The 22407-nt window shown below is 39.5% G+C and overlaps 1 protein-coding gene and 1 pseudogene across 1 annotated transcript; both read left to right on the forward strand.

The window, feature by feature from the left end:
* The first annotated feature begins 646 nt into the window (after positions 1-646).
* LOC138607276 (cytochrome P450 2J4-like) lies at positions 647-13419 on the forward strand (annotated as a pseudogene).
* Positions 13420-13787: 368 nt separating this feature from the next.
* LOC138606970 (cytochrome P450 2J4-like) lies at positions 13788-22312 on the forward strand. Its single transcript, XM_069679469.1, has 9 exons — positions 13788-13988; positions 15161-15323; positions 15431-15580; positions 16447-16607; positions 17453-17629; positions 17729-17867; positions 19247-19434; positions 19641-19782; positions 22067-22312. The coding sequence occupies exons 1-9, from the start codon at positions 13788-13790 to the stop codon at positions 22240-22242; spliced, it is 1497 nt and encodes a 498-aa protein (XP_069535570.1). The 3' UTR covers positions 22243-22312.
* The last annotated feature ends 95 nt before the right edge of the window (positions 22313-22407 follow it).

Consider the following 22407-nt stretch of genomic DNA (forward strand, 5'->3'; position numbering starts at 1 on the left):
AATGGGCTCTTCCATTGATTGGGGACCTTCATCGCATCGAAACCAGCTGGATCCACCTGCAGTTCACAGAGGCTTGTAGAGGCCTTTCATGTAATATTAGATCCAATCAGTTAAAAAAAAAAGTCTGGTGCAGTTTTTAAAAAACACATCTTGTAGTCCATTTTTTCCGTTTTGAAATAGCGATCACATTCCCCATGCTGAAGATAACATTATATTATGTATGTTAAATAATTTGATGAATAAATATGGATGCAGAAGACAAAATATCAGAAGGGAAATTAGCAGTTCAAAGTTGCTATTTAACAGTTTCAAGCAAGTTTATGCATATTTACCCAGTCATCTCACCAATTTGAACTTATATTAAAACTTGGATGATGCAGCAAAGGAGTAAGCTAATCAATAATAACATAAATATTTGAAGTTATTACTTCAAATTCTACCTATGATACACTTTGGTAATGTTAAACTGACATTTCGCTACTAATTAGTAAAAAAAAAAAATCCCCTTCTGACACTTTACCTTCATATAGCCTTAGGCCCAAAAAAGCTGATCTTAACACTTAAGTAAAATGAAAAAGAAAAAACAATGAATTATTTAGTTGAAAAAACAATGTTTAGATTCAATGCCCTTCAGTAGGACGGGTAGATGTCGGCCGGACCGCCAGCAGAGAACCAGGAGGAGGTGTCGGCCGGACCGCCGACAGGGAACCATGAGCAGCCGTCGGCCGGACCACCGATAGGCAACCAGGAGCAGGTGTCAGCCGGACCATCAATGGGGAACTAACGGCCTGATCAGACAGAACGCGTTTTGCAGGCTGTAAAACGTGAGGCGCACTGCACTGCCTTTTTTGTTGAAGCCTACAGTTAAAAAACGAGCAGCTCGCTGCCCCTTTTTTTCTACTGTTGTTAGGGCAACCACCGAATCATTAGCTGTTATTAACCGGTGATTAACGGTTATATTGTAAACTGACAGAAGGCCTGCCTCTCCTTTCATCCGATTGGACAATGAGAAAAAATGCCTATGATGTCAGGCGCTTTTCTGCTTTAAGTTGAAGTTTTTTCAACTCGAGGCACTCGTGTTTCCTCAAAAACGCGAGGCGCACAGACCTTAAAAAACGCGAGGCAGCTCTCATTGAAAACAATGACAAAAAAGCTGCCCCCAGCTGCTAAAACGCGTTCTGGGCCCTAAGACTAGGTGTCAGCCGGACCAACGACGGAGGAAAACCAGGATCAGAACCAGAGGCTGGTGTTGGCCGGGATGCTGACGGAGAACCAGGAGGGGAATCCTCCAGCTGGAATGGTAGTGGTAAATGGACTGTACTAATGTAGCGCTTTTCTAGCCTTTACGAACACTCAAAGCAGCTTTTACACTACATGTCACATTCACCCATTCACACACACATTCATACACTGATAGCGGAGGCTGCTACATAAAGTGCCCAACTGTCTATCAGTTATCACATTCATACCCGTTGGCTATGCCACCGGGAGCAATTTGGGGTTCAGTGTCTTGCCCAACATATGTCCTTGTTATATCAACAACAACAGGTAATACATACTTATTGTTACAATGCCAATAATAGTGGTACATTAGTGTAAAGATTAGCAAGAACAACATAGTCATGATGAAAGGCTGATAATAATAAATTAGCAAGAGAAGCATAGTAATGATAACACCCTTATAATAATGAATTAGCAAGAACAGCATAGTCATGATGAAGGTTGTAGTAATAGTAATTGTAACAGTTGGAGTCAACAGGTCTACTATAGAGAGAGAGAGACACACACAGAGAGACAGAGAAAGAGAGAGAGAGAAGCTCGGTGTTGCAGATCCCTGCGGCAGTCTAAACCTATAGCAGCATAACAATGGCCTGGTCCAAGCCTGAGCCAGCCCTAACTATAAACTTTATCAGTCTTTATAAGTCTACTCTTAAAAGTAGAGAGGGTGTCTGCCTCCAGGACACTGACTGGTAGATTGTTCCAGAGGAGGGGGGCCTGATAATTGAAGGCTCTACCTCCCATACTACTCTACCACAAGCAGGCCTGCATCCTGGGAGCGCAACGTTCTAGAGGGGTAATATGGCACTATGTGTGATGGTTCTGCTTTGGTTTTGGTTTTGTTGTATGTTTTTGTATTCTCTCTCCCCCTCTCCTTTCTGTTCTCCTTCTCCTGCAAGGCATATGTGTGGCAGGGGGTGTGGCTGACACCAGCAGCAGCAGCAGCAGCAGATGAGGCACAGCTCTCTCCACTCAGCTCATCAACCTGCCGACATAAGCCTGGTCTTTTCTCCACTACTCTGCAAGATAATTCCGTGTTGTTCGATTTTCCTGTTTGCCTTGCTGTCCTGCCAGCCTTTGTCTCTGCATGCTGAGTCCTCGCTGGAGATTATTCCTCCAGTCAGCCAGCTCCCTGCCTCCATTGCCTGCATCGCAGTTTCTCTTGTGGACAATAAACTCTTTTAGATGCACCTTCCTGTGTCAGTCTCCGCTTTGGGGTCCAAACTAATCAGAACCTAACACTATGAGCTCTTTAAAATAAGACGGTGCCTGACCATAAAGAGCTTTGTCAGTAAGAAGAAGGATTTTAAATTCTATTCTATTATTTCTATTCTAGATTTTAGAGGAAGCCAGTGCAGAGAGGCTAATACAGGAGGGATGTGATCTCTCTTCCTAGTTCTTGTCAGCACACGTGTTTCAGCATTCTGTACCAGCTGAAGAGTTTTTACAGACTTATTAGGGCAGCCTGACAGTAGCGAATTACAATAATACAGCCTGGAAGTAACGAATGCATGGACTAGTTTTTCTGCATCATTTTGAAACAAGATGTGTCTGATTTTTGCTATGTTGCAAAGGTGAAAAAGGCTGTCCTTTATATTTGTTTTATGTGGGAGATGAAGGACATATCCTGATCAAATAGAACTCCCAGATTCATGACAGTAGTGCTGGATGCCAGGCTGATGCCTTCTAGGGCAGTTATATCATTAGAGAAAGAATCTCTAAGGTGTTTGGGGCCTGAGCACAATAACTTCAGTTTTGTCTGAATTAAGTTGTAGAAAGTTTCTAGTCATCCAGATCTTTATGTCCTTGAGGCATGCTTCTAGTTTAGATAGCTGATTGGTTTCGTCTGGTTTCATTGATAAGTATAATTGAGTATCATCATCATAACAATGAAAATTATTGGAGTGTTTCTACATGATAATAAAACACACAGTAACTGTTTTCTCTCTGTATCTCGTTACCTGTTTAACAAACAACTGCACAGGCTGCACTCTGTGTTCCAGCTGCTCTTATTATTACTTATAATCTGATCTGAATTAATTATTTAATAAGCCCAAATACTGTTATGTTCAGGGAAAATAGAAATCACGTCACGCTGATCAAATCTGACCTCATTAATTCTCAGTCTCACACATGGCTGAATAAAATGACATTACAAAAGTGTTACCTTCTGACAGAGAGACTCTTCTGCTCCCTCTGAATTAATTAATTCAGCCGTGATAATAGTTAACAAGTACAAATAAGTGATCATAACTAGAAGTCTTATTTTAAATGAAATCATCGTCATGAAATCGTCATGTTTTTGCTACTTTTGATCTTTACTGAACTTTTTTAAAAAGTTATTTTTAGATAGATGGTGACTAAAAACAAATAAAAGCATCAGTTATACACGCTGCTGATGTTGTGAAGTTTCACATCTGTCCTATCTGCTGCAGCGTCCAATCAGTAACTACTTCCGTTTCGAGCGAGGATTGAGGAGCGAGGAAATATGACGAGAAGCAGCCAAGGTGTCAGTAGAAGAGGAAATACTAAACCACGAAATACAAATGAAATGCAGTACTAGACTAAATCATGACAAGAATACGGAATAAACTAAATTAAAAACAAAACATTATCAATTCAAAATTACAAAGTGATGTCAAAGTGAAGAGACAAAGTGACAAAGTAAAACAGGAAAGAACATCTGAACACCAAAATACAAATCAAAAACATAATTAAACCAGGATAACTCATGACAGGAGTGAACAATAACACACCCCTGTGCTCAGAACCCGACACCAGGCAGAGTCAGCTAATAGTAGCTGCACGGCTGACTGTATAAAAGAAGTGGACGTAGCCACAGTGACATCAGCCATTGGTATGCAAACTGTCATTTTTAAACTATGATTAGGCCATATTACAGTGGCCGACGTGCAATCTCACTGCAAAGGCCTTCCATTGGAAGTAAGGGGTTGCAAACTCAGAACTGAGGCATACTCAAAAACACATGCAGTCCAAGACAACAACAGAAACGTGCTGCAAATGAAAAAAACATGCTGTGTAAAGCAGAAAAAGAAATGCATTAACATCAAACACGGTGTAAATGCATGCATAAGGCAAAGTCAAAAATACAAACCCAGACAGATCGAGGGAAACTTAACAAAAGTAACCGCTGCTAAGTATAGCTTCCATTAGCCGTGCAGTTTACTGTACTTCTAGATGACTTTGCCTGAGTAATAAAGTAATAATAAGAGCAGCTGGAACACAGAGTGCAGCCTGTGCAGTTGTTTGTTAAACAGGTAACGAGATACAGAGAGAAAACAGTTACTGTGTGTTTTATTATCATGTAGAAACACTCCAATAATTTTCATTGTTATGATGATGATACTCAATTATACTTATCAATGAAACCAGACGAAACCAATCAGCTATCTAAACTAGAAGCATGCCTCAAGGACATAAAGATCTGGATGACTAGAAACTTTCTACAACTTAATTCAGACAAAACTGAAGTTATTGTGCTCAGGCCCCAAACACCTTAGAGATTCTTTCTCTAATGATATAACTGCCCTAGAAGGCATCAGCCTGGCATCCAGCACTACTGTCATGAATCTGGGAGTTCTATTTGATCAGGATATGTCCTTCATCTCCCACATAAAACAAATATAAAGGACAGCCTTTTTCACCTTTGCAACATAGCAAAAATCAGACACATCTTGTTTCAAAATGATGCAGAAAAACTAGTCCATGCATTCGTTACTTCCAGGCTGTATTATTGTAATTCGCTACTGTCAGGCTGCCCTAATAAGTCTGTAAAAACTCTTCAGCTGGTACAGAATGCTGAAACACGTGTGCTGACAAGAACTAGGAAGAGAGATCACATCCCTCCTGTATTAGCCTCTCTGCACTGGCTTCCTCTAAAATCTAGAATAGAAATAATAGAATAGAATTTAAAATCCTTCTTCTTACTGACAAAGCTCTTTATGGTCAGGCACCGTCTTATTTTAAAGAGCTCATAGTGTTAGGTTCTGATTAGTTTGGACCCCAAAGCGGAGACTGACACGGGAAGGTGCATCTAAAAGAGTTTATTGTCCACAAGAGAAACTGCGATGCAGGCAATGGAGGCAGGGAGCTGGCTGACTGGAGGAATAATCTCCATTTTGCCTGGTATCTCTGAGCATAGTGAAGTGATGACTCTCTTGAGCACAGGCTTTGGGGCTTTGATGGATTTGTGTGTTTTTAGTGTTTGTACCAGTGTTTGAACCAGGCTTTTCACATTTGTTTTTTGTAAAGTTGGGCACTTTATTACAAGTCTCTGTGGGGATTGACTCACTTTTGGAGCCTGCCTCAAGTGGCTTTGTTAAGGAACTGCAGTTTTTGGAACTTCCACGTGTTTTATTTGTGACTGATTCTCAGGTGATCAGGTAACTGTCTATGTGCTCTGTAGATTTATAATACATTGCCCTGGCTGATGAAGTGGCTGCATGGACCTCACAGGAAGATTGTCATAAAAGTACAAAACATAACTGACTTCATAGAAATCTGCTTCCTCACAGAGATGGGAGAGGTAAAAGTTTTTGTGTGTGTGTATTGTGTTTGTTCTCTTTACAGTTTCTAATGAAATATGTTAACAGATACTAGTAACTGTCTTTCATGATATTGACAGACAGAGGACAAAGATTCTGGTTTTGATTTCGAGAATTTATGTTATTGCATTGTGGACCTGTTTGCTGCTGGAACTGAAACTAATACCACTACTTTACACTGGGGACTGCTATATATAATCTACTACCCTCAAATACAAGGTTTATGTTTATATGTATGAGTGTATCTGTCCAAATCAATGCCGTCTCACAAGTGAAGTTAAGTCAATTTCATTCATATACCATCAAATTAGCGAGTGAGAATGAGTTTTATCTTTACCATCTATCCTCAGACCCTTAATACTGAAAATGAATAACTCTTCAGTTCTTTAAAAATGAGAATGATCTAGACCTGCTCTTTGTCTTTGAAAAAAGTCTTTAGTCTTGAGATAACTTTAGTTACATACACATAAGAGTGTTAAAGCTGCAGTAGGTAACATTATTAAAACTAATTTTTTGTCATATTTGCTCAACTTGTCACTTTAAACATGCAGTCGTACATGAGAGAGATACTACTGCTACTGCTCCTACTGCAAGAATCCAACGCTCCCGAAACACAACAACCAATCAGAGCCAAGCAGTCTCTTAGGCTGCTGTCAACCATACGCTGTACAGCACCATTTCTCCGTGCATGCTCACACGGTCAAGCTAAATTTCTTTAGTGTGAACAGCGTCAGCCGCTTTCTGTCCACAAAAAAACAACAACCACCGGAACGAAAAAACCCTCGGAGAGAGAGAGGGAAGGACCTGGAGGTTGTAATCTTTCAAATTTTGTAGCAAAGTCCGCTCTCTTCTCCTTCTTACCTACTGCAGCTTTAAGGATCATCGTACATATATTGTATATTATGCTGTAGTTTAAATGGTTAAGTTTGTATGCTCAGACATGCAAGTCTTTTGTCCTTTTCCGCGTCTCACTCGCTAATTATAAAATACGGTTTCATGTGTTCAGAACTGCTTAATATGTCGTTATTCAAGTTAACTTGATTGTCTTTTAATTTGTATTGAATGTCTCCAAGTTTAAGTCCTCTGTTATCATATAACTTGGGTGAATATAAGTGAATCTCCAGCTCTATGTTTAGTGAATGGGCTTAATAACCTTCTGCTTGATGCCTGATGCCAGTTTGCTTTTAATTTTAGCAGCTACAGATATTGTGCCTTAAAATATTATGGCTGCTGTTTAGTTACGTGATTATTGTAAAAACCTTTATCGTCCAACTGTTATTGTACATTGTTGTGATGCTTTTTATTGTGAGGATTATTATATTATAGCTACACAATATGTTGTAGCTCATATTGATATTCTTTATTGTATTTTCGATTTCTAAAGCCTTGTAAATTAAGATAGCTCTTCTCCAAGCCTGATTCTTTTACCAGAGTCAAGTCCATATCTGCCGCTTCAACCAATTGTGGGAGGCCACTAGCCCTCCGTTTCATGGTCCTTGAACCGGATTGAGTGCACCACATTAGACTGTATATGGACAATGTGATGTCAGACACATCAGAGAACAGGGAACGTCCCTAGAGAGAACGTCACCCACCTGCTTACTTGGCAGACTATGACGTTGGATACTCTTCACCGGATCCTCCTCCATCTGCTCCATCACGCTCCCATAGCAAACCCAGTATACAGCTTAGACTAGCTCTTAAATGTGCCAGCTGCCATCCTGGAGGAGAAGCTAAAGAGTATGGAGCTGGATGAGGTTTGACGTCAAATAGAAGAGGATCCTTCTGCTGACATTGAATGCCAAAGGTTAGAGTCCGTGTTTAAAGAAGCTCAAGACAACAAATCAGGTTCCCACTAAACCACCCTCAAACACCAGACAGCTATTTACCTTTCCCTCAGTTGACCAGTGCAGACAAGGATGACTTCTCCATCTCACCAAAGTCATTCAACACCTGACCACGCAGCTTACCCTCTACCCACTATGACATCCACTGCTCTTAAGCTCCCCTTTGTTACACTGGCTTCGGCACGACTTCTAGGGCCCTCCACGTGTTGATGTCACTTCCTTCCTTGGCAGCCCAATCTGTTAAAGAACCACCTATGACGTCAGCACCCCTTAGTTCAGTGGCAAGGCCCCCCATAACAGCTCCGGCCATGGTACATACTGCTGCATCCAACATTAATACCGCAAGGTGTGCATCTCTCCCTGCCAGAATTTGCTGCACGTTACCTCAAATTGAGTGCAGAGGCAACATACCCTGACCATCAGCTCCCTCAGGCAGTTGGGACCGGACTATGCCTCTAAGTCAGATTCCATAAGTAAAGGGAGGTATTAAAAATGGCTATTAAAAGAAATTAACAAATATTAAAAATAATTATTAATTATGTTTGGGGCACCACTTAACGAAGTTAAGAAAATAATCATCTAATTACCTCAGTCTCATCAGTCAATATAGACTTGATAACTATAACCCAATTATTGATAGCTAGTAGGTTGAAGGATTTGGAGTTCAAACGCAGAGGTTGGCAGTATTCATTCTTGTGCAACATTAAAAAGATAGCATTTTATTCCACACAATGATTTATTCAAAAACACAATAAAAGCAGAAGTCAACACAAAACTTGTGATCTAACTAATGCTAATATTTACGTGTCTGTGTGTGTGTGTGTGTGTGAGAGAGAGAAAGATAAAAAAGGGTGTGTCTGTCTCAGGACAGGCAGAGACCGAAATGGAGGTTGTGTCCATTAAGAGACCACCTGGCTTCGGTGGCAAATAGGGGAGATAAAGAACTCGTAAAATGGCCGATACAAAGATGGCCACTGAATGCTGTCCTTTGTCTCAACCAACTTGCACCAAGCACATGGGACGGGTCGAGACCCAGAAAAAGAACCGGAAGGTTTAATTCCTGGCTGTTTCGTCTGGTCAAAAGGTCAGTCCAAAATATTGTATGTATGTAAGTCTTAAAAATGCCAGGTTAGAAAAGAGCGAGGTTAATTTAGCATGCAGACTATGTCTTTGTGTAAGCATAAGTAAATTCAACTACCATCAATACCTGACTAAACAGACATTACAACAATACAACTCGGTAACAAATCAAATCAATTACATTATGATACAGTAAACATTCCTGCTTAGCCGGTACTGTGAGTTATTCTAGCTTTACCCAGATGTTACTTTACCAGACCATAGATGGAAAGGCATTGCTGTGCTGTGTTGCAGCTTGTTAGGCCGACGATCCTGTTGCTCAAACGGGCTGGGGGAGCAGTGGTTCTGGTTAAGTTGCAGTCGTTTTGTTGGTGCCCAGTTGGAGGGAAACTGGTCCTTCGTTGCTCCGTTGTCCTTATTTGAAAAGCGGGCAGACTCTTTCAGCTGCAGCTAAACTACGGTTACTAGTTCGTGCTGAACTGCGGCAGCATCTCCAACCTTCTTGGAGGGCAGTGGAGAGCTTCTGAGCTTTCAGAGCTTCAGAACAAAAAGAACCCAAAAACAATGGTGAGAGTATGTATTAAATTAAAATGTTTAGATGTTTGAGTGCAATCAAAACAGAAAAAAAGGTTTCTTACTTTAATTGGTTAAACAATAACTTGTTTTCAATAAGGTTATTTAATTTAAAAATTATTTAAACATTTTTGCTTTTGATATATATTTCTGGTCTTTTTTCTTTCTATGTTTAAGGCTGACTCTGAAGAAGAAAATGATCTGTCCCACATCACTACCAGATCAACATTAGGCTCTGCTAAGGACAGCGATGAAGATTGTGTGGAAGCTGAAGGTCCACAAAGTCCGGTGCAGTAAGATGCTGCAGATGTTTTATCAGTCTGTGGTGGCAAGTGTACAGTTTTATGCTGCAGTCTGCTGGGGAGGCAGTATAAGACACAAGGATGCAAGGCGACTAGACAAACTGGAGAAAAAAGCTGGCTCTGTGATAGGAGTCAGGTTGGACTCACTGGGGGATGTGGTGGAGAGTTGCACACTGAAGAAGGTTAAGGCCATTCTAAAAAACACGGATCATCCACTTCATAACACCTTGATGGACCAAAGAAACAACGGTGGTGGACTGCTCCTCTATCTTTGCTGCAGGACAGAGAGATATAGAAAATCTTTCCACAGCCATCAGACTTTTTAATTCTTCAGTAAATGGTAGATGAGATGCCAGACAAGTGAATTTCCCTTTGGAGATCAATAAAGTTATTGTTATTGTTATTATGGTTAACCGCTTAATATGTTCTTACTCAAGCTAATTTGATTGTCTTTTGATTTGTATTGAATGTCTCCAAGTTTAAGTACTCTGTTATCCTATAACTTGGGTGCATATAAATTAATCTGCAGCTCTATATTCAGTGAATGGGCTTAATAACCTTGTGCTTGATGCCTGACAAAAGGGAAAGAGAGAGACAAAAGGAGATGGTACGTCTCTTGAAAGACAAAAATCCACATCCAAACGAGGAATGAAGCACTGATAGCCAGGGGCTAATCTAGAGGAGAGAATAAGGCACACATTTGTGCTTGTGGGATACAAACAAACAAGGAGATACAGGCTTTTCTGAATCCATAATAGAAGCTCCAATGTTATGCGTCATTTATCACAAATAACAAAAAATGCTGTCACATTGCTGCCATGCAATTTTACACAACATGCCTCTGAGTTAGTCAAAAAGCTCCTCAGTGGCAAGGCCAAGATGATTTTGGGGGAGGGCTGGCTCATGGCATAAACGATATAGGCAGGCACAAGTTATAAAAGAGGAGAGGAGAGATGCCTTCAGGTCCAGTTGGAAATACTCAAACTCGATCTTTTAATAGAGGGGAGGGTAAGAAGTGTTGTTTTGATGTACCGGCCCTGTTCTGGGGTGATGGTATCAGACCCATCCGGTCCTCAGAAATGCATCTCTTCCTTTTGCGTATGATGTGGTTCTCTTTCCTTCATCCAACTAAGCCATCCAGCTGGCACTGCAACAGTTTCGCAGCCAACTGTAAAGGAGTCAGGATGAGTCTCAGTACCTCCAAGTCAGAGTCCATAGTTCTCTTCGGGAAAACAGTGGAATGCTCCCTCCTGTTGAATTTGAGTAAGGATACTCAACAACACTTCTAACTCTTACAGTTTAGATATCTCATCTGGCCTTGGAATATCTTGGGATACCCAAGGAGGAGCTAGAAATTATAGCTGTGACAGGACTGGACTTACTTGCTAAGCCCTCTGCCACTGCGACATGGCCCCAGATAGACAGACTTTGAAGCTTGTATTCCGAAGGTGGAGAGAAAGGGTTATGAGGAAATAAGGATTAGGGAATCCAAAAGATATAAACAGGCCCACCCATGTAGGGTTTTTAAGTCATCAGAATCCCATTTAAGCTCGATATGGATATGGATGTGGAGCCAATAAAGGGAAGCTTAAATGTGTGTTATATAATACAATATTGGTTATGGTTTGAGCAGCAGTATTCTGAACCATTTGAAGACAGGTCAGTCCTGCAGAACTGTGGTGTGTGGGATGTGTTGTATAATAGTTTCCCCTCAGTTGTCGACGCAGTATAATGGCTGACATTTTTTTCTGTTTTTACTACACTGTAAAAAAAGATTTTTGAGGGTAGTAAATAAAATCCATGCAAATTGTGTAAATTTTACTAAAAGTATATAAGTCAGCAAGTGAAATATATTGAAATGAGTAAAGTTTACCTGCATAACTTAATTTTCAACAGTTACAATTGCAACCCAAAATAATGTAATAAAATCTACCCAAATATGTTTGGCCTTTCCTGCAAAGTGCACATGCGTCAACGATTGTTCTTGGCTGCAGGCCAAGGTTGGATTAATCGGTGTTCACCAGTGTCGGTGTGTCATCGGGGTTAAAGTTAAGATTCCTGTTTTGCTGTGTATCATAGAATGAATGAAAGTGTTTATATTTATTAGTTAGATATACTAACGAGCTAACTATATACATTTTGTAGTCGGTGTGTCTGTATATGACAAGAAATGTGTAGCCCTCTCTTGGCGGTTAAACTGGCTGACTTTCCTGAGTATTAGTAAGTAAATTAACATGAGCAGACTTATTATGTTAGTGCTGCCTCCTCACAACTAGTAGGTTCCTGGTTCGAATCGCAGTTTTGACATGGTAGGCCTTTCTGTGTGGAGTTTGCATGTTCTCCCCGTGCATGCTCAGGTTCCCTCCAGGTACTCCGGCCTTCTCCCACAGTCCAAAGACATGCTCGTTAGGTTCACTGGTGACTCTAAATTGCCTGTGAGTGTGAGCGGGAAAAGTTGTCAGTCCATATGTGTCAAGAGTTATTATTACTCATTTTTATTAAGTAATAAGTTGTGTAATCTAATGAGAAATGTTGAGTAGAATTTACTTTAGTGTATCATAGTTGTTAAATTTAAGTACTCTTCACGCAAAACACAGGGTACAATTTACTCAATCAAATAAAGTGCAGATTTTTACCTCAATTGTATTTGAATTTTATTGAGTAAATTCTATAGGTTGTTTTTTATAGTGTTCGTAGAGAGAAAGTCCAGGATGAGATAGATCCGCCGTTGGTTCATCCAGAGAGCCCTCCCTAAATAACAGAGAAAACTTGCCCTATACCAATGCAGTCATCCATAAAATCCAGAGAATGGCCAACATCGTCCCCCTTAATGTGGTCCATGGCAGCCAAGGACACAACACTCGACAAGTACACAATCCCAAAAGTGCGTGATGCACATGTGAGAAGAATTGCTTCATATGAGCTTTTGCCTATAATAAATATAATAATTACATTTCTATTTGTTTTACCCTTTGACATTCTGGTCCATGTTTACCTAATACATTCTTGATCTCGGAAACAACAGTTGACAAAATGGTCGGTTATAATTGTATTTTTTGAATAGATTAAATTAGTATGGTTAATTCATCTACTGCAGTTTCCAAGGTTTGAAATCAACCGTGAAGCCCCCTACCCCCCTTATAATAAACTTACTTGCAAACAACAAGAGAAAGACTATATTCTTTTGATATACCATTTTCATTCCTGCTATTTCCTCAGGGCACCATTGTCATGCCCACACTGAACTCGGTTCTAAATGATGAGACAATGTGGGAAACTCCAGACTCCTTCAACCCGCAACATTTTCTGGATCAAAATGGCAGTTTTAGGAAGAGAGAGGCCTTCCTTCCTTTTTCAGCAGGTTTGTTTCAGCTTCCTCAAACTTAGCTTATTGTTATAAACAAAGGGCTTTATGGAAAGAAAAGAAAAACAATGTTTGCACCAGCAGTAGTCTAAATGTTTAGTTGTCTCACTACATTCTTGGGATCTTTCAGACTGAGCAAAAGCAGTGTTATGCAGTCAAAGTGAATTCCTTAAAAACTGTGTAAATACATCTCATATGTTGATCTGTGTATCCTCAGGTAAGCGTGTGTGTATTGGGGAGCAGCTGGCCAGGATGGAAGTATTTCTCTTTTTCACCTCCCTTCTTCAGAGGTTTTTTTCTCTGCATCTGCTGGAGAGCAGCCCAGTCTGAAGTTCAAGTTAGGATTCTCTCGCTGTCCCATACCATACCAAGTTGTAGGCCTCTCTTTGTATGAAGTGTTTTTTCACTGACAAAATTGACCTATAATATATTAAATACTTTCACCTTGAAATATATCTAATAAAATCAAACAATAAAACTCAATGCAATTAATTTGAATCTCAGTTATTTTGTTGTAAAACGAAATGATGACAATGTCTTAACTGCCATGTTAAGGTGTCTCGGAGCTGCAGGCACCACAGATTTTTTTTTTTCTTGTGTGTATGCGTTGTGCTTTTATTTTGAAGGTTAGGCAGGTAAACCGGAAATCTTATCTTAATATAAAACTTTTGTTACAACGTGTGAAAGATTTTCACACTTGAAAGTCTAGTTGCCCGACGGAGCGTATTTAGTCGTTGTAGTGCAGTCAATAGATAAACTAGCACAAGTAAACTTAGTAATGGAGACAATCAAAAGTTTGCTGGGGTTTGAGTGGATGGACGGCATAAGTATTTTGATATTTCTCTGTGTTTTTGTGTTGTTGGCTGATGTTTTGAAGAACAGAGTACCGACAAACTTTCCTCCTGGACCATGGGCTCTTCCATTGATTGGGGACCTTCATCGCATCCAACCCAGCAGGATCCACCTGCAGTTCACAGAGGTTTGTCGAGGTCTTTCATGTAATATTAGGTCCGTTCAGTCAAATAAATTGTCTGGGGCAGTTTAAAAAAAAACACCCAGACTACACCCAGTTGTAGTCCACTTGGTAGAATTAGCAAATCATTAACTTATATGCACAAGAATGGACTTTTGTTAAACGCACATTCAACCATACTGGTTTAATTTACGCGGGATACAATATACTTGTTGTATCATCTAACCACATTGAACTTATATTAAAATTTGATGATGCAGGGACGGAGTACGCTAGGCTAACATCAATATGTGATGTTAATTCTTCAAATATTACCCATGATATGATTGGTAATGTTAAATTGAAATTACTAATTAGTTAAAACACCTCTCATTATCCCATTCTGACACTTTACTTTCATGTAGACTTTAGCAAAAAACAAAGCTGATCTGAACATTAATGTGGAATAAAAAAAAAAAAAGAATTATTTAGTAGAAAAAAACAATGTGAAGATTCATCAATAATAAAAATGAGTAAATTGCAGCCGTTTTACGGCAGATGCACACATACATTAGTTGACAAGGTTGACTGATCTGACAGGGATTATCTCAGCTTGATTCATGTTTTTAAGGTATTTACTTACTGTATTAATAGGAAATTACACTGAAATTACAGGTATATGATGTCTGATACTTTGAAATTTTGAAAAATTTAAAAAAAGTTATCCTTTGTATGAAGAAATTAATGATATTTTGTCTTCAACTGCACTTCAGAAACATTTGGTTGGCAATTTGTTCCTGGTCATTTCCCAACCACTTTGTTTTTTTTAATTTTATAGTTAATGCTCTTCTAATAAGTTTGAAGTCTGATTTTAGTCTCCATCTGGTCAGAGGTATTAGAGGGGGCATATGGAAAATGTTATATCTTTGTGTTTCTGCATTTTTCTAGTTGAGGCAGTCATTTGTTTTATAATATACTAGTTAAACAGGACATTGTACCTTTAATCAATTTTTCACAAGGAAGTTTGATTGAAAAAACGGTTTCAGTAATCAGCTGAGAAGAAAAAAGCAGTCAGAGACCAGCATCAGCCAGCTGAGGTTTCAGATGTGGCGCTCTAAAGCTGGACTGATTCTTTTTTGTTGACATCCCGGAATCAATTCACTGCTGGACCCCGCACCTGACTACTCTTCTCTGTTCAGTTTGCAGAGAAATATGGAAACATTTTCAGTCTTCGGCTCTTTGGTGGAAGGCTCGTTGTCATTAATGGCTACAAGCTTGTGAGGGAGGCCCTGGTCCATAGAGGAGAGGACTACATCGATCGCCCCGTCATACCACTTTTTGAAGCAATTTTTGGAAATAAAGGTAATGTGTGATGCATTGTGAATAAAAAACACTAGTTAGTATAATGATTGGGATAGTTTTGAGTTTTAAATTATATCAAACCTGATGCTGTTTGGTGTTTCTATAAGGTCTGGTTTTATCGAATGGGAATCCCTGGAAGCAACAGAGGAGATTTGCTCTTCATACACTCAGAAACTTTGGTGTGGGCAAGAAGACCCTGGAGCCATCCATCCAGCAAGAGTGCCAATATCTCACTGAGGCTTTTGCCATTCACCAAGGTGCTAAAGATATCTGTACATTACATACAACTAGTTACTAGACAGTTGGGTTTTCAGCGTCAGAATCAGTTTTATTGGCCAAGTATGTGGGCACATACAAGGAATTTGACTCTGTTTTCTTTACTCTCAATGTACAGACACACAAATTGACTTACTACACTTAAAACAAGGACAGGTTAGACAAGGTAACACGGACACTAAAAAACTAAGAACTAAAACTACTGTTAACAGGCCTATGGATACAAATATATGTAACAAAGTATTAATATATATATATATATATATATATATATATATATATATATATATACATTATTTAAAAAACACAACAACACTTATAGACAGACAAACAATAGTGCAATGAATCGTTTAAAGATGCAGAGATAAATATTGTTGAATCAGGTTATACAAGAGGTAGATGGTTGTAGTATTTTCAGTATGTACTGAGAATGTAAACTGACACTTTGACAAAGTTAACTGTTCATCAGAGTAACAGACTGGGGAAAGAAACTGTTCCTGTGTCTGGTTGTTTAGGCATACAGTGCTCTGTCACGCCTACCGGAGGGGAGAAGTTTTTACTATTAATCTTTTTTTATGTTTATTATGTAAAGATGTAATTTGCCTTACCCTTTAACTTTGACACACAGAAGCATGCACCAACATCATGCAGCATTGGACTATAAACCTCACAAGCACGTACTTGTTTCCCTGCTTTGTTATCTAAAAGACCACACCTGTTTACTTAATTTTGGCAGTGGATGACATTTAGTATATACAGTAACTGAGGCCAACCTGTTATTCATCCATAATCACGAACATAAAACGTTAATATTTTGTCGTATCTACATTTTATCTTAACTTTACAGGCCAGACTTTTAATGCCCAGCCACTAATAAACAACGCTGTGTCCAACATCATCTGCTGCCTGGTGTTCGGGGAACGTTCCGAGTACACTGATAAGCAGTACCAGAGTATTCTTCGGGACTTCAATGACATTCTGCAGTTACAAGGAACATTCGGTGTACAAGTAAGCCTCTTTTCTACACAAGATGCAGAACTCATAATCAACATGACCTTAAATGAAACAAACATAAAATGTCATTAAATAAGATAAAATGTGTAAACTGAGTCAGAAGAAGTACTCTGGTCATCATCAATTGTATTGTTTTCAGATTTGCTTTTCTTACATTTCAAACTGTTGAAATTACATGAGTATATAAATATATAGTAAATGGCTCTGTTTAGTACAGTGGCCGACAAGGGCAATATCGCTGCAACAGCCCAAGCGGTTTACATTAGAAGAAACAGGCAGCGAATTCAGAAACACATTTAAAAGCCCAAAACAAATGCAACAGAAAGGTGCTTACATCCAACGCTCTGCAACAAATACACAAACGATGCAAAGTCAATAACACACAAACACATACAAAAGAAAAACGCTGATCTGAAACGGGGGTGTGATCGAGGGAAACTTTGCAAAAGTAACCGCTGCTCAGCATAGCTTCCATTAGCCGTGCAGTTAACGGTACTTCTAGATGACTTTGTCCTTGTATCAGGCTCTGAGCATAGTGAAGTGATTACTCCTCTGTCTAGCACAGGCTTTGGTGCTTTGACTGGATTTGCAGTGTCTTTCTCTTGCATGTGTTTTTGGATTTGTGTGTTTTTGGTGTTTGTACCAGTGTTTGAACCAGGCTTTTCACATTTATTTTTTGTAAAGTTGGGCACTTTATTACAAGTCTCTGTGGGGATTGACTCACTTTTGGAACTTTCACGTTGGCTTCTTATTTTTAGCTCTTAACCTGTGTCTCTGTTCAAGTGTTTTCTTTCTGACTGATTCTCAGGTGATCAGGTAACTGTCTTTGTGCTCTGTAGATTTATAACACATTGCCCTGGCTGACGAAGTGGCTGCCTGGACCTCACAAGAAGATTTTCACAAAAGTACAAAACATAATGGACTATGTGAAAAACAAGATCAAAGAACACAGAGAAAGCTTTGACCCCTCCTCACCGAGAGACTACATCGACTGCTTCCTCACAGAGATGGGAGAGGTAAAAGTGTTGATGTGTTTGTATTGTGTTTGTTCTCTTTACAGTTTCTAATGAAATATGTTAACAGATACTAGTAACTGTCTTTTGTGTTATTGATAGACGGAGGACAAAGATTCTGGTTTTGATTTCGAGAATTTATGTTATTGCACTCTGGACCTGTTTTTTGCTGGAACTGAAACTACTACCACTACTTTACACTGGGGACTGCTATACATGATCTACTACCCTCAAATACAAGGTTTGTGTTTGTGTGTGAGTAATATCTGACCCAGCCCATGCCGTCTCACAAGTGAAGTCAAGTCAATTTCATTCATATCCCCTTAAATTACAGTTGTATCCTTTACCATCTGTCCTTGGACCCTTAATACTGAACAGCGGGGGGGGGGGGGGTTTGTAAAGATTCTTACAAACTTTAATTATGATTGATTTATATATATATGTATATGTACATATATTTACCATAGACTGTATAAAAAGATAAACGACATAACAGCTCCATAAAAGTGAAGCCAAAACATTTCGGGCGCCCCCTGCTGACTGGCTGCAGTATAGCTCATAAAGCCCGCCTCCTCCATGTTAACAGGTGGGACATGGGTCAAATTATAAAATCAAAATACATGCCAGATCAATTTTTCTCAAAAATGGTTTCTGTCATTATAGTTAGTTCTTATCATGCTGATTTACGTACAAGTGTTCATTTTTCTGACAAGTTTATTTTTAATTAGTTATTTGATGCTGTAAAAATGATGATTGACAGCTCTGTTGACAAATTCGGCTCCTGCAGCCAATCAGTTCCGGGTGAGCAGAGTGGAGGACGAACCGCGAGTGGAAACGTAACTAAAACAATCACTACAGTCATTAAAGTTTCCATACTTGTGAGCGTTAACCTCAGACCAACACAGAGAAGCTGTTCTGCTCTTCAACATGCCGGTGTGCGGGATCCTTGCTGTTTTTTCGGTTAGTTAAGTGTGTTTTTGGGTTAGCGGAAGTGGCTACAGCCGCTTCACTCGCCAATCTCTACTGTGCAGACTCTGGCTCCATATGACGTCACCATCCCAAGATGGCAGTGCCTATCACAGGGGCTATTTTGGCATCAATTACGTACAATGGGAGCAGATGGAGACATGTTACATACATACATACATACATACATACATACATATATATATAGATAGATGTATACTGTATATACATATGCACTGTATGTATTTGTATATATATATATATGTATATGTACAGTATACTATTTACAGTATATGTACATGGTGGACCACTTGGTTTAAATCACAAGGAACAGTTTGGAGAAGTAGCAATATTAATCTTAAAGCGTTGTATAAATGTTAAATAGGTTTGATTATGAAATACAGATTTGTTAATCTATAATTTCAATTGTGTGATCAGCAAGATGTGTTCCTCCGGAGCTTGGCCCAGTTTATGGATGATTGAGAGCAGTCTTTATTACATTTTTATATAAATCGCTAATGGAAGCTGTGTGTGTTCTAACAAAGTGTTATAAATTAGAAAAACATCCATTCATTATCTATGCCACTTACCCTTTCAGGCTGTTGTCCATGTAGTACAATGGCTCACATTTTTTTCTGTTTTTACTACATACAGAGAAAGTCCAGGCTGAGATAGATACTGCTGTCGGTTCATCAAGAATGCCCTCCCTAAATGACAGAGAAAACTTGCCCTATACCAATGCAGTCATCCATGAAATCCAGAGAATGGCCAACATCATCCCCCTAAATGTGGCCCACATGACAGCCAAGGACACAACACTCGACAAATATACAATACCAAAGGTACGTGATGCACATGTTACAGAAACTTCTTCCTTTTTTGGGGGGTGGTGTTTTGAATTCAGATCTATTTTTACTATTAGAACTTATAGTTCATAGTTAACCTTAACTCATAGTTGCCTTAACCTAAGCCCTGTTATTTGTCTAATTTCATTCATTCATTCATTTTTTTCACAAATATCTTTTTTGAACAAATAAAATTTCCTCAGGGGACCATGATCATGCCATCACTGAACTCGGTTTTGCATGATGAGTCAATGTGGGAAACTCCACACTCCTTCAACCCACAACATTTTCTGGATCAAGACGGCCAGTTTAGGAGGAGAGAGGCCTTCCTTCCTTTTTCAGCAGGTTAGTCAGTATTTACAACCATAGACTGTATATAAAAATTGGTCAAAGCCATCGTGAACCAGTGCTATCGTCCACCCGGCGCAAAATGCGCAGCGCAAGTGCCATTGCTATCTTCCACCTGGCGCAGTTGTCATTTTCACGCCCAGCGCCCACATTGTGTAAAGCACACGGAACTTTAATAAACGTAAGATCCTGTCCGTCTGGAGACTTAAATCATTAATGCTGCGCCTCATGTGTAAATGTACACAGCATGCCTCTTTTCATTTTTGTTTCTGCTGGGCAGTGGGATTGCTTCACTGGCTTTAACATCAATCAGTGCTCGACATATATCGTACAGTAACCTGTGTTTTTTTCTGCGTGGCAGGGGCACAGTGGAAAGACATAAGTTAAATATGCTGGTCAGGGTCCGGTTTATATAAGAAGAATGACTAAAATCCGCCCTGTAAATAGCAACACGCCTGCCTGCAGGCACACTTGGCTCATAAAGGGAATGAGAGCTGACACTCTGATTGGTTTGATTTATGTTATACCAAAAACACGCCCATGAATAATCCAGGGACTAAAGCCAACATTTTTGCGCCTTGCGCCTCGTTTTGCGCCCAGATTGTGTGCCGTTTAACCAGCAAAAGAGCGTCAGACACGCCCTAAATCACTTAGCGCCATGCGCTTTAGACTGTGCTCCTTCCGCCATCTAAATAGCGCCCCTATATTTAGTTTAGCGGTTGCATTGTTATTTGTTTGGAGCAAGAATGTCATGGTTTGAGGTGAAACCAAAATGGTGAGGACCCAGATGCAGACTTAGTGTTATTCTGAGTTTAATAAACAAAGGGCAAAAATGCAAAAACAAAATCTAAAATCCAACTAAAGACAAAAAGGAAAATCAAAAGGCAGAGCAAAAAACTTACAAACAAATTCAGGGAACAGATAATCTGAGGGAACACGAGGAGTCAGGGGAGGCACGAAGAAAATCCAGGTTAGAAACATGAGGAACAAATGCACGGGAGGAAGGATGACATGTCATGGACTCAATGGACTGGCACAGAAGGGTAGGAACACAGAGACTAAATACACGCAGGATAATCAGGGACAGTTGAGACTAATTAACACAGGTGAACACAATGAGGGAAGGGCACACAATCTGAAAAGCGGGAAACAGAACAAAGGAGGGAAGTAAAACAAGACATACAAGGGGCAAGAACTACAAAATAAAACAGGAAACACTAGGAACCAAACTCAGGACTGACAGGACTACAAAGTAAAACAGGAAATTCTCTAAATGAAATGCACAACTAAACCAGACTAAACCAAGACAGGAACACAATATACAAACTAAACAATAAGAACTCATGACAACAAGAGACAAAGTGACTGAGAATGACTCATGACAGAGAAGTAACCATATTTTGGACAAGAGGGTGGAGCTCGAGAATATCAAAGGGTCGGCAAACACAAAGTTATAAGAGCTTTACAGAGTACGCCAAGGCTTATTCATTTGCTGCCAAAAAATGCAGTTTGCCAGTGTTTTCCACAGAATGAAATTCTATTTGTGGGGATTGCTAACAAAACGCTCACTTGCATTCATGTGGGTGAGAGTTGGCAGCTGGTAAGAAAAGGCTTTTCATAACTATGGCTGAAAAAAATACAAACACAAAATTCTTGGGCAACCTGAAAGTACAATAAACCACAAGTCTGTTATTTGCATTAAAGTTCTTCCAAAGGCACCTACACAACAAACACGCCCCTCAGGTTAAGTTCAGTTATTGGAATCAGCAGAGGTGACACTTAGCAGACAGGTAGCAGCATCTTTCTGTCACTAAAAGCCGCCATGTTATATATATATATAACTTTCATATAATGTAAAAGGGTGAGTTGTATAAAAAAGTAAATCCCCAGCAGATAAATACCAAAACTGATTTTGTACCAAACTGTAAACATGTTTAATTCTGCTTAATCTTAATATGGGGTCTCTATGGGGATTGTCTTTCTTTGAATTCAGGTTTCAGTTGCCATTTGAGGAACTACAGTTTTTGTCACTGTCGCATTGGCTTATTTTTTCAGCCCAAGAGGTTGCTGCTTGGTTACAACTTTATTGAACCCAGTTATATTTTGTAAACCAAGGAGTTTACTTTGGAAAAAGAAAAGCAGCAGCATTTTCCTGTCTGTCTGTTTACTGTATTTGGGACGGCTTGTTTCAGACTCTGAGTTACAGAAGTATTTCACTGTCAAAGTTACTCTCTTAAAAATAGTGTGAATACAACTCATATGTTGATCTGTGTATCCTAAGGTAAGCGTGTGTGTCTCGGGGAGCAGCTGGCCAGGATGGAATTATTCCTCTTCTTTACCTCCCTTCTTCAGAGGTTTTCTTTCTCTGCATCTGCTGGAGAGCAGCCCAGTCTGGAGTTCAAGTTAGGGGGCACTCGCAGTCCCAAACCGTACCGCCTCTGTGGCGTACCAAGATGAACCTCTAATCACTAATGCCAAACTGAACCAAAACTGAAGTTAATATAGAGGAAATTTTCAATAAACAACTTTTGGCGTAGTCAGCATTTTTCAAATTCTTTCACTTTACACTTTAAAGATAGCTCTGTAATGTAGTTTCCTTCATTGTTCTTGATTTGAACATTT

The sequence above is a fragment of the Semicossyphus pulcher genome, unplaced genomic scaffold (genome assembly GCF_022749685.1).
Source record: "Semicossyphus pulcher isolate SPU_LCO1_2020_fin unplaced genomic scaffold, fSemPul1.0.p SCAF_4, whole genome shotgun sequence".
Lineage (NCBI taxonomy): Eukaryota > Metazoa > Chordata > Actinopteri > Labriformes > Labridae > Semicossyphus > Semicossyphus pulcher.